The 14,679-nt window shown below is 37.4% G+C and overlaps 1 protein-coding gene across 1 annotated transcript; it reads right to left on the bottom strand.

Moving 5' to 3' along the window:
• On the bottom strand, window positions 1-947 carry DEFB113 (defensin beta 113). Its single transcript, XM_072831633.1, has 2 exons — window positions 890-947; window positions 1-191 (listed from the first exon to the last, which is right to left on the bottom strand). Exons 1-2 carry the CDS (start codon window positions 945-947, stop codon window positions 1-3), a joined length of 249 nt encoding a protein of 82 aa, XP_072687734.1.
• Between the last annotated feature and the right edge of the window lie 13,732 nt (window positions 948-14,679).

Raw genomic sequence — 14,679 nt, 5'->3', positions numbered from 1 at the left:
TTACAGTATATCACCTGTAAAATTGATAGATTTAGAGACTGGCTTTTGGTATTCCCGTACAACACAGCATGGTTCAGTACTGCAGTAATTATATATGTATTCCCAAGAGTTGCATGAAGACTTGCAAGCTCCACGAACAAGGTAACATTCTCTTTTTCTCCCTGCATCTTCTTTTGTTTTTTTCTGTGAAACTAGGAGAAAGTATCTATAATCATAAATCCAGATTTAATCCCCTTGCATAGATAAGTGGATAGATAATAGTCAGATAAGCATATAAGATTGTTTGAAGTATACAGTTAAGCCACTTTGTTTCTAAAATCATGTTCAGGCAACTATATAAAAAAGTTCACATTTTATCCCCTACGAGTTGTGACAATATACTTTTTATCCAACAATATTTCCTATGCCACTAGCTTTTTAAAAAATAAAATATCATTAAATCTCTAATCTGTGCATGCTTCTTTAAGAGTAAAGAGGAAAAAAATGTGGAAAAACAATCTACCTGCTTTGTTTTCTAAATAACCATTCACCTCCAACACCCCTTTTCCCCCACAAATTACTGGACTAGCTGTAGAAAGCTTAATATAGACAACTATAAATTCAGCTCATTAAATTACACTTAGAGAAGACAGTGGGTATGTAAGAAATCATAGTCTCTTTAAACAAAATAAACAGCATTTAATTCTACATCCTGGGCATTTTTTTTCCCTTTATCTTCTCAACTATCAGTTCCACTCATTTCTTCTTTCATGCAAAATAGAATGAATTGCATTATAAGTTCATGTGGAGTCTCCTAACAACAATTTAATTGTTTGATTTTTTTTCCAGAGTAATGCACTTATAAAAAACATTTTGCTCTTCCCTCCTTTTTCATAATAGCAAATATTACCTGATGGACCACAAGACACAGTGAGAACAAAGATCAGGAAAATACAAAGTATCTTCATTGCTGATATTGTTGAGGTAGACTTCAAAATGTCTGAGAGTTGTGCTATTTCTTGATTAAAAAAAAATGAACTCTTGTTTTTATAGCTTTCTCAGGGTAATTACTATTCTGATTAATGCTGCCTTTCAAGATTGAGCACATATTCATGCATTGTGTAATAGCAACAAACAGAATAGAGGACTTAGTTCTGTTATGACTTCAACTAGCCAGATGTGAACTCATTTTCAGTTATACAAGCAAGTAATAGGGTGAAAGTCTTTTTAGGGATCCCTGGGTTGCTCAGTGGTTTGGCACCTGCCTTCAGCCCAGGGAGTGATCCTGGAGTCCAGGGATCAAGTCCCGCGTCAGGCTCCCTGCATGGAACCTGCTTCTCCCTCTGCCTGTGTCTCTGCCTCTCTCTCTCTCTCTCTGTGTCTCTCATGAATAAATAAATAAAATCTTTTTTTAAAAAAAGAAAGAAAGTCTTTTTAAATTTTTAATTGAAAGCATATAATTGAAAGCATAAAATTTTCTATATTTTCAGTCTCATGTTTTCTTGAGCAACTATTATACACAGGCAGCGTTTTAAGCACTTTATATAGATTAACTAGCTTTATCTTCATTACAAATTTATGAAGTAAATTTCAGCTGAGGAAATTGTGCCACAGAGGGGTTATGTAATTGCCTCAAATCAGACTTGTAGTAACTGGTAAAGCAGAGGTGGACTCCATGCTAATGTGATGCCACTTATCTTCCACTTTCTTCACGTTCATAACTGAATAAAAGGGTGTTTATCATGTGAAATTATCCTCTGTATACATGGCCGGAACCAGGCAGTTTCTGGGAAGCAATTCTTCTACAGAAAGATAATATTTCTAAAACACAGTTTTGATACTGTTACATTAAGAGTTACTATCATGCTGCTATAAGAAAATCGGTATAATTCTTGACATATAATGACTTATTCATAGAACTATCTCATTCATAGGGGAAAGCAGTGTGTTAAAAGTTGAAAGAAACACTGGATTTAGATACAGAAAACTAATCTTGGCATCACGGTCTTCTGTTTTACTAGTTGTATGTTTGAGAGAAAATATTCACTGACTGAGCCTCAGGATTCTCTCTTTGAAGGCAGGATTGGCAGAAGCAGCCAACTTCAGAAGTTTAAGGTAAGAATTAAATAGACACCATAGCTGAAAAGAGATTTATAAGTAATTATCACATAAATACAAATACTTCTGCTGGGTGTGAAAAGTCCAAAAAGATATATCCTTACAAATTAATGATTTATGTTCTAATTCCTTCTGTCATTGAGGAAAAACAAATTAAAAGGATATTCTATAATCTGGGTTTTAAAGGCAGTAATCTAGTTTTGTTAATTCTCTCTTCATTTCTTATCCAAAAAGTGCTTATATATAGGCACATCATGGAAATTCTATTTTTCTCAATATCCTCTTTCTAAAAACACCAAAAAAAAATTTTTAAACTGCCGTAATTTTACTAAGACCTATTGTATTTAAGCAGAGCAAAATAACAGATACAAAAAATACAATAGAAAGTTAATAGGCATGGCGTTAGCATAACGGTGGCATGAATAAGATGACAACCTAGGACAAAATGGCCCAGTTTTGCTTCAGCGCAGCTATGTCCATTCCACCTGTCTTAAAATAAGACCCTCCCACCAAGCTGGAATATCAGCATATCTGAATAACATATAAACATGGTCATTGTACCAATATTTTATTAGTAGTGAGTAGTAGTAGCAGTAGTAGTAGTAGTAGTGATTAGGTAGATGTGTTTCACACTGCCATAATGTGGCATGATTGTAAGCAACTGGCTCTTCATCAATTCTTTTATGTGTAAATTGGACGGTCGTCTTTTCTCTGTTTGCTAAAATATGAGGTAGTAACTAGTGACATCTAAATCACACAGAACAAGGATAAGGATTTGAGTGATTATCATCCCAATTCTAGCCAGGAAGTGACAGAAGTAGAATCAAAGTAGATGCACAGGAGAGAATTTGCTAATTTATTGCTTAAAATAGATATATTAGGGCTAATTTGAGAGAGATCCAGATTCTAGATTTCTACCAATAATTTTTTCAAAAGAGGAAAAGACAGAGACAAAGTGTGGGGAAAGGACAAAAATGAGATTGTAAGTAGTGATTAAGAAAAATAAAAGATATAGAGGATTTTTTTAAAGGTGAGAAAATTGACCTCATTTTCTTGCTCACAGAAAATGGCAAGAGGAGTGGGCCCAAAATATTTCTACTTGAGTGAGAATTTTGAATTCTTAGATGAAAAAAAGTTTTTTAATTTCTTTTTACAAGGTTAGATGATTATAGTTAATAATTCTACAATTCAAAGCCACAGGTAAGGACCCTTGAAGTTGTCTGTTCTTGGTGAAGAGAGCATGGCTAAGCTTTAGGGATATGGGGTTGATTTATGCCTATCATGCTTTTCCAGGGCAATGCCTATATGTTGAGAATGCCAGAAAAGAGTATGATGTTAAGAAGACAGATGAAAGAAAGAAGGAAGGAAGGAAGGAAGGAAGGAAGGAAGGAAGGAAGGAAGGAAGGAAGGGGAATGTTATTCTGTTAAAGGGGTTTCTAGTAAAAACTGGATACTTTTCTGCATAAACCCTTGATTTGTTGATCTGGCACTGGATCTCAGCTTGCATAGTCCAGGAAATAAGAGCCTAAAAAAAAACACCAGTCTCTTGCATTATGAAACTATGATGCCATATCCATTCTTTGCATTTCACTACCAGGTGGCATGCATTATTTTACCCTTCCCTCTAAAAAATCGTATATTTTAGTTCACTGTTGGCTTCAAAGCTTTACGTTTAAAGAATCCATTATGGGACTAATTTTATCACAGCAGTGGCAGACTGGCACTTTTTGGAAATTTTCAGATTCATCAGAATCATAAAATCTTTTTACAGATGAGAACAATGAGGATTACAGTATTAAGAAAAAAAAGATTGCATAGATGTCAGTGGCTAGAATTTCTGCTACAGTTCCTATTTCTTTCTGCTATAAAAAGTATTTATGCAAGCTCTAATAATTATTGATGGTTCATCTTTTTACAAGCCATGAGCCCCAGAAGCTCCACTTTTCTGTCCTTCCAGATCCTGCTTCACCTGGGAAACATCTATTAAATACTTATTATGTGCAAGGCACTGTTCTAAGTAACTTAGAGGTATAGTGTGTTTAAATTTCATGAAAGCCCTAGGAAGCAGGAATAATATTTAGCCCCATTTTCATACACAAGGAAACTGATACATAGAGATTTAAGCAAGTTACTTACTTAAAATAACAAAGTCAACCACTGGCTGGTAAGTGGTGAAACTGAATTTGAACTTGGTCTGTTGTTGGAGCCCACATTCTTAACCATTGTTATTACTACATGTTCTAGTCCCCTGGAATACTTATTTTAGACTTACAGGGGAATTTATATAATATAATGATGAAAATGGAGTTTCCAAGGTAAAAGAAATATTACAATTCATTTATTTTCACCCTTCATTTTTGCAGCTTAAGGACACTCTGAAAGCAGAAACTTCATAGAGAAAACACTCTGAGGAGATTATTTTAAGGAGAATCTACAGAAAACTTGGAGAAGAGCAGAAACTGATCTTTCCTTTCATCCTAAAAAATATCTTTCCAGTCCAGTCTTAGTCTTCCTTCACATTCTAAGGGGTAGGGGAGACCACTGCATGTTATGTATTCTCACTGAGAATGGGTCAAAAACAAGTTCTCATGCGGAACTCTGGTGCAATGTTTAGCTATTGTTCTATGTTAAGCCATATATAGGTGTCAAAGATAATGATATAAACCTTAAATTTTATTTATTTTTTTGAAGTTTTTATTCAAATTCCAGTTAGTTGACGTACAGTGTAATATTAGTTTCAGGTGTACAATATAGTGTTTCAATACTTCCATACAACACCCGATGATCATCACAAGTGCACTCCTTAGTTCCCATCATCTATTACACCCACTCACCCCACCTCCCCTCTGGTGACCATCAGTTTGTTCTCTATACTTGAGTCCTAAATCTTAAATTTTATTTTATTTTTTAAAGATTTATTTATGTATTCATGAAACACACACACACACAGAGGCAGAGACATAGGCAGAGGAAGAAGCAGGCTCCATGCAGGGAGCTCGATGTGGGACTCGATCCCAGGACTCCAGAATCACACTCTGAATCAGAGCAGATGCCCAACTACTGAGCTACCCAGGCATCCCTAAATCTTAAATTTTAAACCAACCTTAAAGATAACTATTAGAGTGTATGGTCTTGTGGATAATGGTATCCAATGTCTATTGGCTTGTGTGCTTTGTCTTGATCTGCAGAACAAATTTATAGTTTACAAAATGTATGTTTTATACCATCTCATTTTTAATGAGTCATCTTTTTAAAAAATTACACATAAAAGAATTGATGAAGAGCCAGTTGCTTACAATCATGCCACATTATGACAGTGTGAAACACATCTACCTAATCACTACTACTACTACTACTACTACTACTACTACTGCTACTACTACTCACTACTAATAAAATATTGGTACAATGGCCATGTTTATATGTTATTCAGTTCCTGGAATTAATCTCTTCCAGTGTATAAGATGATGTCTACCACCCACACTTTCTTTTTCTTGTTTTTTAAATATCTATTTATTTATTTGAGAGAGAGCAGAAGCAGGAGGGGCAGAGAGAGAGAGAATCTGAAGCATACTACACACTAAGTGCAGGGCCTGATGTGGAGCTCAATCTCACAGACCTGAGATCAGGACCTGAGCCAAAACCAATAGTTATTCACTCAACTGACTGCACCCATACTTTTAACAGTGTCCTTGAGCTTAAGGTTATAGATGTTGGGTATAAGTGAGGCTTGGGTGATAGGAAAGAGGAAGGGAAGGTAAAGGAAAGAAACATTGAAGTGTACAGATTAGTAAATATTGAGAGAGATAATATAAAACAAAGCCATAGTGAAGTAAGTAGGGCCTATTGCAGTTTTACCTTTCTACACAGTGATAAAGAAATATTAGTCTGAAACTATGTCCAGCAGTCACTGTTTAGTAGATGCTTAAGCAATATTTAATGAAAACACATTTTTTGTTGTTGTTGTTACTGATGCCTACTTCTAATATCTTTGCTTGTTAGACTGTCACTTAAGTTAGTGGCTACAAAACGATGGCATTCTGTAACTGTCAAGCTTATTACTTTCTCCTATTATGTATCAGTGAGCTATCTTACACAAAGAAAACCCATGTAGTGATCAAAGTATTACATTTTAATTTCAAAAATAGAGTATCGATTATCTGCTGTGATACATTATTGTTTGCTTCATCTTTTTACATCTGAGTGAATTTTAAAGTGTGGGTTATAAATTCAATAGCCATTAATATTTATTTCACATATTTTGCATACAATCCACTTCTCCGTGTCAATTCTAATTTTATTCAGATGAAGACTATTTCCTCACTGAACACATGTTACTTTAAACTCATCCGACTGTAATGTTCTCTTTTGTTCAGAAGGATTTTGGTTGTGTGTGTGTGTGTGTGTGTGTGTATGTGCATGTGTTATGTATTGATATGTGATATTTAGGACTCATTATTAAGTATTTCAATCACATCTTTCAAGCCCTTCACCTTTTTACCCAGAATCACAGTTTATTTGTCTTATTCTAATCTCTGGTCTCTGCTGTTCACATATCATCGTATCAGAGATTTTTGAAGGCTTTTTTGGTGTCTATTCCAATAATATTGACCCTTACTTCTTTCCAGTTTTGTAAGTGTGCGTTCCTCATTTGTTTTATTTAAAATGAACTTGGTTCATTATTGGCTTGTTTTATGATTTACTCATATATTGTGGTGTGATTACCATTACTATTACTACTGTCATTAACTTCTCACTGGAATATGAACTCCATGGGGGTGGAGATTTTGACAGCTATCATGGAATTTAGATAGACATTGAATGTATATTACTGAATGGGAATTAAAATGATGTTATATTTACTGAATGGAGATTGAAATAAAATTATAGTAGCAATTGTAGTATCTGTCATTTATCTATTTAAAAACATTTTGGAAAATGGCACTTCTAAGAAAGTGAATGCCAGAATACACAATTCAGTTTCTAATCCTAAGGGATGAGAGATTGATTCACAAAGAGTTTTTATCGGGGATCCCTGGGTGGCTCAGCGGTTTAGCGTCTGCCTTCGGTCCAGGGTGTGATCCTGGAGTCCCAGGATCAAGTCCCACATCGGGCTCCCTGCATGGAGCCTGCTTCTCCCTCTGCCTGTGTCTCTGCCTTTCTCTCTCAGTCTGTGTCTCTCATGAATAAATAAATAAAATATTTAAAAATAAACCAAAGAGTTTTTATCCATTTCTTCCCTTATGGAGTATGAAAGATGATGAGGGGAACTAATGTTTTGTCTTCCCAAGCTTTAAAAAGTAATTGTGGTTTACCCCTGCACCTACAGCTTGCATAAAGAGCCATGAGAGAAATGTTCTGAAAAAGTAGGTAGACCATGTAGAAAGTATATCCTTTACAACTGTACTTTCTATTTTATTTTTCACATTTAGCAAAAGGCTTAGTTCTCACTAGGTCCCCAATAAATAATAGTGAGTATGTACTGAACATTTACTAAATATGAGTTAAGGCCTGAACACTTATAATTTAATTTTTTTTTTGCTTGTTTGTTTTTTAAAGATTTTATTTGTTTATTCATGAAAGACACAGAGAGGCAGAGACATGGGCAGAGGGAGAAGCAGATTTCCTGAGGGGAGCTAGTTGTTGAACACAATCCGAGGACGCCAGGATCATGACCTGAGTGAAGGCAGATGCTCAATCACAGAGCCATCCAGGTGCCCCAACACTTTTCATTTATGATCTCAGTAAAACATAACAGCAACCTTACAAAGTCATTATACTATCATCATTTCACAATGAGGCAAAAGAGGCTTATTCTGTAATACTCTGTTAAAGTCCCTGTACTATTAATTTCCATTGCTGACATTAGACCCCAAAAGCAGTGTAATTCTTGAACCTAAATTCCTACCTGCTACACTAGAATCAATGAATTTGTAAATGAACAAACTGAGAGACAAAACTGTTTTTTTCTTTTTTCTTTCTTTCTTTTTTAAAGATTTTATTTATTCATGAGACACACACAGAGAGAGAGAGAGAGAGAGAGAGAGAGAGAGAGAGATGCAGAGACACAGAGGCAGAGGAAGAAGCAGAATCCATGCAGGGAGCCCAATGTGGGACTTGATCCTGGGTCTCCAGGATCACACCCTGGGCCAAAGGCAGGTGCTAAACCACTGAGCCACCCAGGGATCCCCCAAAACTCAGTTTCTTAAATTCTTTATGCCTCTGTTTACAGCATGAAACAAAAGCTATTAACCCATAGTAAATGGTAGATGACTGACTGAACCTAAAAATAAAAAGCTAACTCATGTCTAGAAATAGCAGAAGGATTAGATGAATCAATGGTTCTCTGTCAGCATTTTTAGAATCATTGGGATAATTAAAAACAAAACAAAACAAAACAAAACACCAGCCCACACTCCTGGGCACCATCCCTGAATAGTCCCATTCCGTTATTTAGGGATGTGGTTCAGAGATTTGCACTTTTAAACAAATCCACTCAATTTTTTCCTATGCTTACCTAGATCTGATACCACTGATTTATGTACACTCTGTTTTTATCGGAGTGAACTCATCCACATCATTTCTGCCCTTTGTCCCGTCAGCCTCATCACTGCCCTTGGTCTATTTAAGTCCTTCCTGGAATGCAGAATGAAGCATAATGTTCTCCCACCAAGCCCAGAAGAACATGAATACCCCAGGATGGGTATGTTCAAGCCCTCTATTGAAGCAGTGTCATAGTATAGACAGACTGACCCGAGTGTGAATGCCATTAACTACTTTCTGGCCATGTGGCCCTTATGCAAAGGGTGTTTCCCCTCAGAATGGAAACATTCTGAATCTCAGCTTCATTAGGAAATTGGGAATAAAATTAGTTACCTGCATACATGATAGGAAGATAAATGACAAAGTTTAATACTTAATGTGACCTAAAGTAATGTTCCTTCCCTTTGCTTTCCTGCCCTCTATGTTTTACTGTGCTCCAGGAATTTAATACAAGGTCATATAATGAGAATTTATTTTAGAAGCTGAAACCGAACTGAAGAGTATAGAAAGCTGATCAAATGTATGCTCACATTCTTTGCAAAATGATTCACAGACTCTCAGAAATGAAGAAAACAAGATTTATAAAGCATTTCTCAAGTCCATTCAATACAGTTCTCTACTTCTGGATATCCATACCCCTGACTAATCACATCCACCTGGTACCTCTTGATTAGACTGGCTGATTTTTAGAAGTCGAACATTGCTATTCTTTCACATGAGCAAAACCTGGCATTACAGTTCAGCCATGTTTTTATTAAGTGATCTTTTTTAGATCCATTTTCCTTATCTATAAATTGGTGATTTTAATATCAAACTTATTGGCTTCTATTGCATGTCAGATGAGACAATGCACGAACCTGACAAAGATGCTCATTAAAAATTTTAAAAATGACAGAATTCTTATTATGTATTGGTACAACTCACGACTCGAGGATAAGGCATTAGGCAAGATAAGCATGGTCACAACTATAGTTGGTACTTAATTTTCATATTGAATTGTTTCATAAAATCCAAGAATGTTAGGGAAGAGAGACTATCAAGAGAAGCACTATAATAAGTGATCAAGGATGAATTCTACGGGGGATCCCTGAATGGCTCAGTGATTTAGCACCTGTCTTCAGCCCAGGGCGTGATCCTGGAGTCCCAGGATGGAGTCCCACATCAGGTTCCCCACAGGAACCTACTTCTCCCTCTGCCTGTGTCTCTGCCTCTCTCTGTGTGTGTCTCTAATGCATAAATAAATAAAATAAAATCTTTAAAAAAAAGGATGAATTCTACTGTCCTGAGAAATGAGTGGCCAAAAAAAGGGGTCCCTTACAGAGATACAAAGTTTGATATTTTAACAGCATAATGTGTGTGAGGAACAAAAACAGGCCAATGAGCTGAGTTCAGTGAGCTATGGCACACATGGCAGGGGAGCGGTCAAGGAGTGGGAGGGGATTGGTCCCTGCAGCTTTTTAAGCCACAATGAAGTGATGGATTTTATTATATGTTTCCTAGAAGCTATTTAAGAGTTCATGAGTTCACTTTGGCTCCTGGTAGAACTGCTTAGAAGGAAGCAGGAAGAGGGCCAGGGAGGGAGGTAATTTTGGAGACTCTTTCAGTGGTCTGTCAGGACAAGATACTGCCCTACATAAAGTGTCTCTGTTAGCTGCCTATCCATTGCTCTCCTTGCACTTTACTTCCCCTACATTTTGCTCAATTTTCCTCACTGGAAACCTACCTAAACTCCTACCTCTTAGATCTATCTGACCACAGATAAGGAGAGCCTGTGCCTGACATTTAAACCTATTGCCAGGTCACTGACCATTGAGAAGTCTGTCCTCTCCTCCTTGCTTCCGGTCATAGGAGGGGGAGGGTTTGGACTCCCTGTGCTTTCTTAAGGAACAATCCGACAAGATGGCATATTGAGCCATGAGGGAGTTTAGAGCAGAAAGTTTTCCTTTTATCTTATGATATATGTGCACTTTAAGGGAGCTTGATACCCACAATGATATTGCCACCTAACACACAGGAAAAAACAAACATCTTCCTACCTTGATAGAAGCGCGAACTCTTCTCACTGTAGCATCCCAGGTGTTCTCTCTTTAATTCCCAGGCTGAATTCATAGATTTTCAGGATAATTTGAAGGTTTTCTAGGTAATTTGGTGAGGACAGGTGATTTGGAGACCCTACTCTTCCGCCATCTTGCCCCTCCTCCCATCAGGGAAATACAGATCAAAACCACAGTGAGATCCCACCTCACACCAGTGAGAATGGGGCAAATTAACAAGACAGGAAACCACAAATGTTGGGGAGGATGCGGAGAAAAGGGAACCCTCTTACGCTGTTGGTGGGAATGTGAACTGGTGCAGCCACTCTGGAAAACTGTGTGGAGGTTCCTCAAAGAGTTAAAAATAGACCTGCCCTATGACCCAGCAATTGCACTGTTGGGGATTTACCCCACAGATACAGATGCAATGAAACACCAGGACACTTGCACCCCGATGTTTATAGCAGCAAAGTCCACAATAGCCAAACTGTGGAAGGAGCCTCGGTGTCCATCGAAAGATGAATGGATAAAGAAGATGTGGTTTATGTATACAATGGAATATTACTCAGCTATTAGAAATGACAAATACCCACCATTTGCTTCAACGTGGATGGAACTTGAGGGTATTATGCTGAGTGAAGTAAGTCAGTCGGAGAAGGACAAATATTATATGTTCTCATTCATTTGGGGAATATAAATAATAGTGAAAGGGAATATAAGGGAAGGGAGAAGAAATGGGTAGGAAATATCAGAAAGGGAGACAGAACGTAAAGACTGCTAACTCTGGGAAACAAACTAGGGGTGGTAGAAGGGGAGGAGGGCGGGGGGGTGGGAGTGATTGGGTGACGGGCACTGGGGGTTATTCTGTATGTTGGTAAATTGAACACCAATAAAAAAAAAAGATAAACCTGTAAGTTAGCGAAAATAAAAAAATAAAACAAACAAACAAACAAACAGACAAACAGAAGCTTCCCCTCCAACCTCTACCACCCACCCCAGGAAAAATTGCAGCTTAGCTGAGAGATGAGAATAAATGCTTGAGAGGAAAGAGAGGGAAAAGGAAAAGGAGGAAGAGAGACAGAGGGAATAACATAGAAATTGACTGGTAGATGAATGTAGTTCTGATGTGTTGTTAAGATCATATTTCTTGAACTTGAATGTGAATGCCCTGGATTCTTATTGAAAAGAAGGTTCTATTTCAGTAGATATGGGACAGGGCAGAGATGTTCCATTACTGATAAGCTCTCTTGTGATCTAAATGCTCTAGATCCATGGTGCACATGGAGCCTGGAGGCCTGGTTCATGTGTTTGAGCAGGCACTTATTTGCAGGTCTGGGCTGCTGGTCCTCCCTCACATAGTCGTCCTGTAAGGAGAACTCCCCTGGGTATGGTGACATCCACAGAGCAGAGGGACACTGGTGCAATGACTATTCTTCGTTTATCATCAGGATTTGTTTGTATAGTAGTGAAAGTTGAAACAAAGGCAAGAATATCAACATTAGTTTTGCTCAGACAGTTTTTAGGAAAATGAAATTCTCCAGTTTATCTCTCTCCTCCAGTCAGTGGAGTGAGTACAGTTTAGAGGGGAAGAAAATCAACTGGGGAAGGGTTGAGATCTCTTCAGCTTGTCTCCTTATAAGCTGCAAAGGAAAACCCTTAACAAGAATGGGTAGTGGGAAAGATATTACCAGTAAAAATAAAACAGTGATTTAAATTTAGGTTTCTATTTCAGGTGAGAGTTAAAGATATTAAAAGATAAAGGATTACTTTTTTTTTTTAATTTTTATTTTTTAAGAGATTTTATTATTTATTTGGGGCCGGGGAGGGGTTCAGGGAGAGGGAGAAACAGACTCCCCCCTGAGCAGGGTGCCTGACCTGGGGCTTGGGGCCCAGGACCCTGGGATCACGATCTAAGTTGAAGGCAGATGCTTAACTGGCTGAGCCATCCAGGCACCCAAGGATTACTATTTTGACCATCATCTTTCGGCTAGCTCCCAAAAGCTTCCAATCTTAATGTTCTTAGTCACAAGTTTAGCCCCGTCCTGCTGAATTAATCGTGGACTCTTTATAAGCCCTGTTACTGTATTTGTTTGGTTCATACATAGTAATCTGGATCCAACTCCAAGAATGCCAGATCACTGACCGTTGAGAAGTCTGTCCTCTCCGTCAATAGGCTTCAAGGAAAAATTCCAATAAATATATTACTCTTACTTGTGGGAATGTGTGCCAAAAAGAAGGAAAATGTTAGAAATAAATTCTCATGGCAGGTGCAGTTTCTTAAAGCAAGAAACAATGAGATTATACATATGAAGCTCTCTAGAGTTTGGGAGGAGAGACATACCCATATTTCTAGCTCACTCATGTGGTTCCTAGTTTAGTTTACTGAATCTTAAAAGATTATTGAATCTGTGGCTTATTGAGAGGGACTATAGCTGAAAAACCTCTCCAACATACCTCAGAAAAACTAAAGAGAACCTTCATGTGTCCTTTAAAGCTTAGTGGTTTTCAAGGATGTTCAGTTTGTTAATGATTCCTCAGTAATCTCCTGGGTAGTTGTTTTAAGTGTCTGACCTCTGAATTTCCAGTTTTCATTGAGAAAACATTATTACCCTTGTTCTTTTAAACTATCTTCCCAGCTAACATAGTTATCTGTGGAAATTGAAACTGTGTGGGTGATACTTGGACAACCCGTCTCTGAGTCACAGACATTGTACTTTAGGACATCGGCCCACAGGTCTCCTCTGTCCTCTGCAGAGTGCTTCTGTGGCTTCTGTGTTCTGCTTGATGGATGATATGTTCTTTGAAGTGGCTAGCCACTCTTCGCCACCTTGTGAGTGTACTTAAACTCATCTGTCTGCTCACGGCCCTGATATTCATCGCGGATTCAATGATTTTGCACTTTGTCATCCTCTCAGATCGGGTGGGGGGAGCACCTCTCTTCACTGTTTCTGTTGCTACCATTGCTGTTCTAGCTGAAGTCTATGGTCTTCTTTCCTGACCAGTTTAATGCCTCAGTTTCAAGGTCCCCAAATGGGATATCTTTATTTCCCACATATCCCCAGTGTGACAACTATAATGTTTCATGTTATCACTATTATAAATAGTGTTTTTCTGATTCTCTGCCTTGCATAGAACTATGACCACATCTCTCACAACACCAAGGCCATTGCTGGTTAGTTGTACTTTCCCCAGCTTCACCCCACATTGGACTCCCTCGTGTCTGGCCTTTATCACTCTAGCTTTTGGTTTCCTCTTTCATCTAGAGCGTAAAGTTAGTTCATTCTGATGAACACAATTGGAATATTAATAATCTTAAAATTGTACTTTGTCTAAAATTTCTAGCTAGCCAATAAGGGTTCTAAATTCTTTCTCTGTCTGACACGTTACCAGAACCAGAAATCTCTGAGCATTTTAAAATTTTTATTTATTTATTTAATTTTTTAAAGTATGACTTTGCCCAATGATATGAAGTCTCAAACATACATGTGAAAAGGAAATCTATTTAAAAGCCAGGACATTTACATGCAACAGTTCTGAAAAAGATAAGAAAACTTTGGAATTTTCTTATCACCTAACATGGAGCAGAAGTCAAAGTAAAAATAATTAATATTCTTCTCTGAGTTGGTTTGTTAGTAAAACTGAATGTCATTATCTTAATAATTTGCATTTAATCTTTGAAAGATTATGCGACTTGGCCTTTGAACTGGTGTCTTTCAGCTCTTGAAGATATGATGCCTACTCTTGACTGATCTCATCACTGTAGATGGGAACTGAATACAACACCCAATATCTGTAGGCTGTCTGCCAAGACACACATGTATAGACACAAACGTACATGTTGCGAAAAGTCATCAAAAGTTTTTCTCCACTCTGGTCTAAATTATTATTCTCAAGAAAGAATATACCTCTCAAAATAGCTCAAGAAAAAGAAAAGAATATATATATATTTAAAGATTTATTTATTTATGTTAGACAGAGTGTGAGTAGAAGGAGTGGCAGAGAGGGA

Source organism: Canis lupus, chromosome 7 (assembly GCF_048164855.1).
Source record: "Canis lupus baileyi chromosome 7, mCanLup2.hap1, whole genome shotgun sequence".
NCBI classification, from domain to species: domain Eukaryota; kingdom Metazoa; phylum Chordata; class Mammalia; order Carnivora; family Canidae; genus Canis; species Canis lupus.
This window is presented reverse-complemented; position numbering and strand designations above follow the sequence as displayed.

Excerpts from the sequence above, each read along its gene's own strand:
- DEFB113 (XM_072831633.1), bottom strand. The coding sequence starts at position 947 with ATGAAGATACTTTGTATTTTCCTGATCTTTGTTCTCACTGTGTCTTGT. Across the intron at positions 192-889 it reads TGTGTCTTGTGGTCCATCAG|TTTCACAGAAAAAAACAAAA; the intron begins GTAATATTTGCT and ends ACTTTCTCCTAG.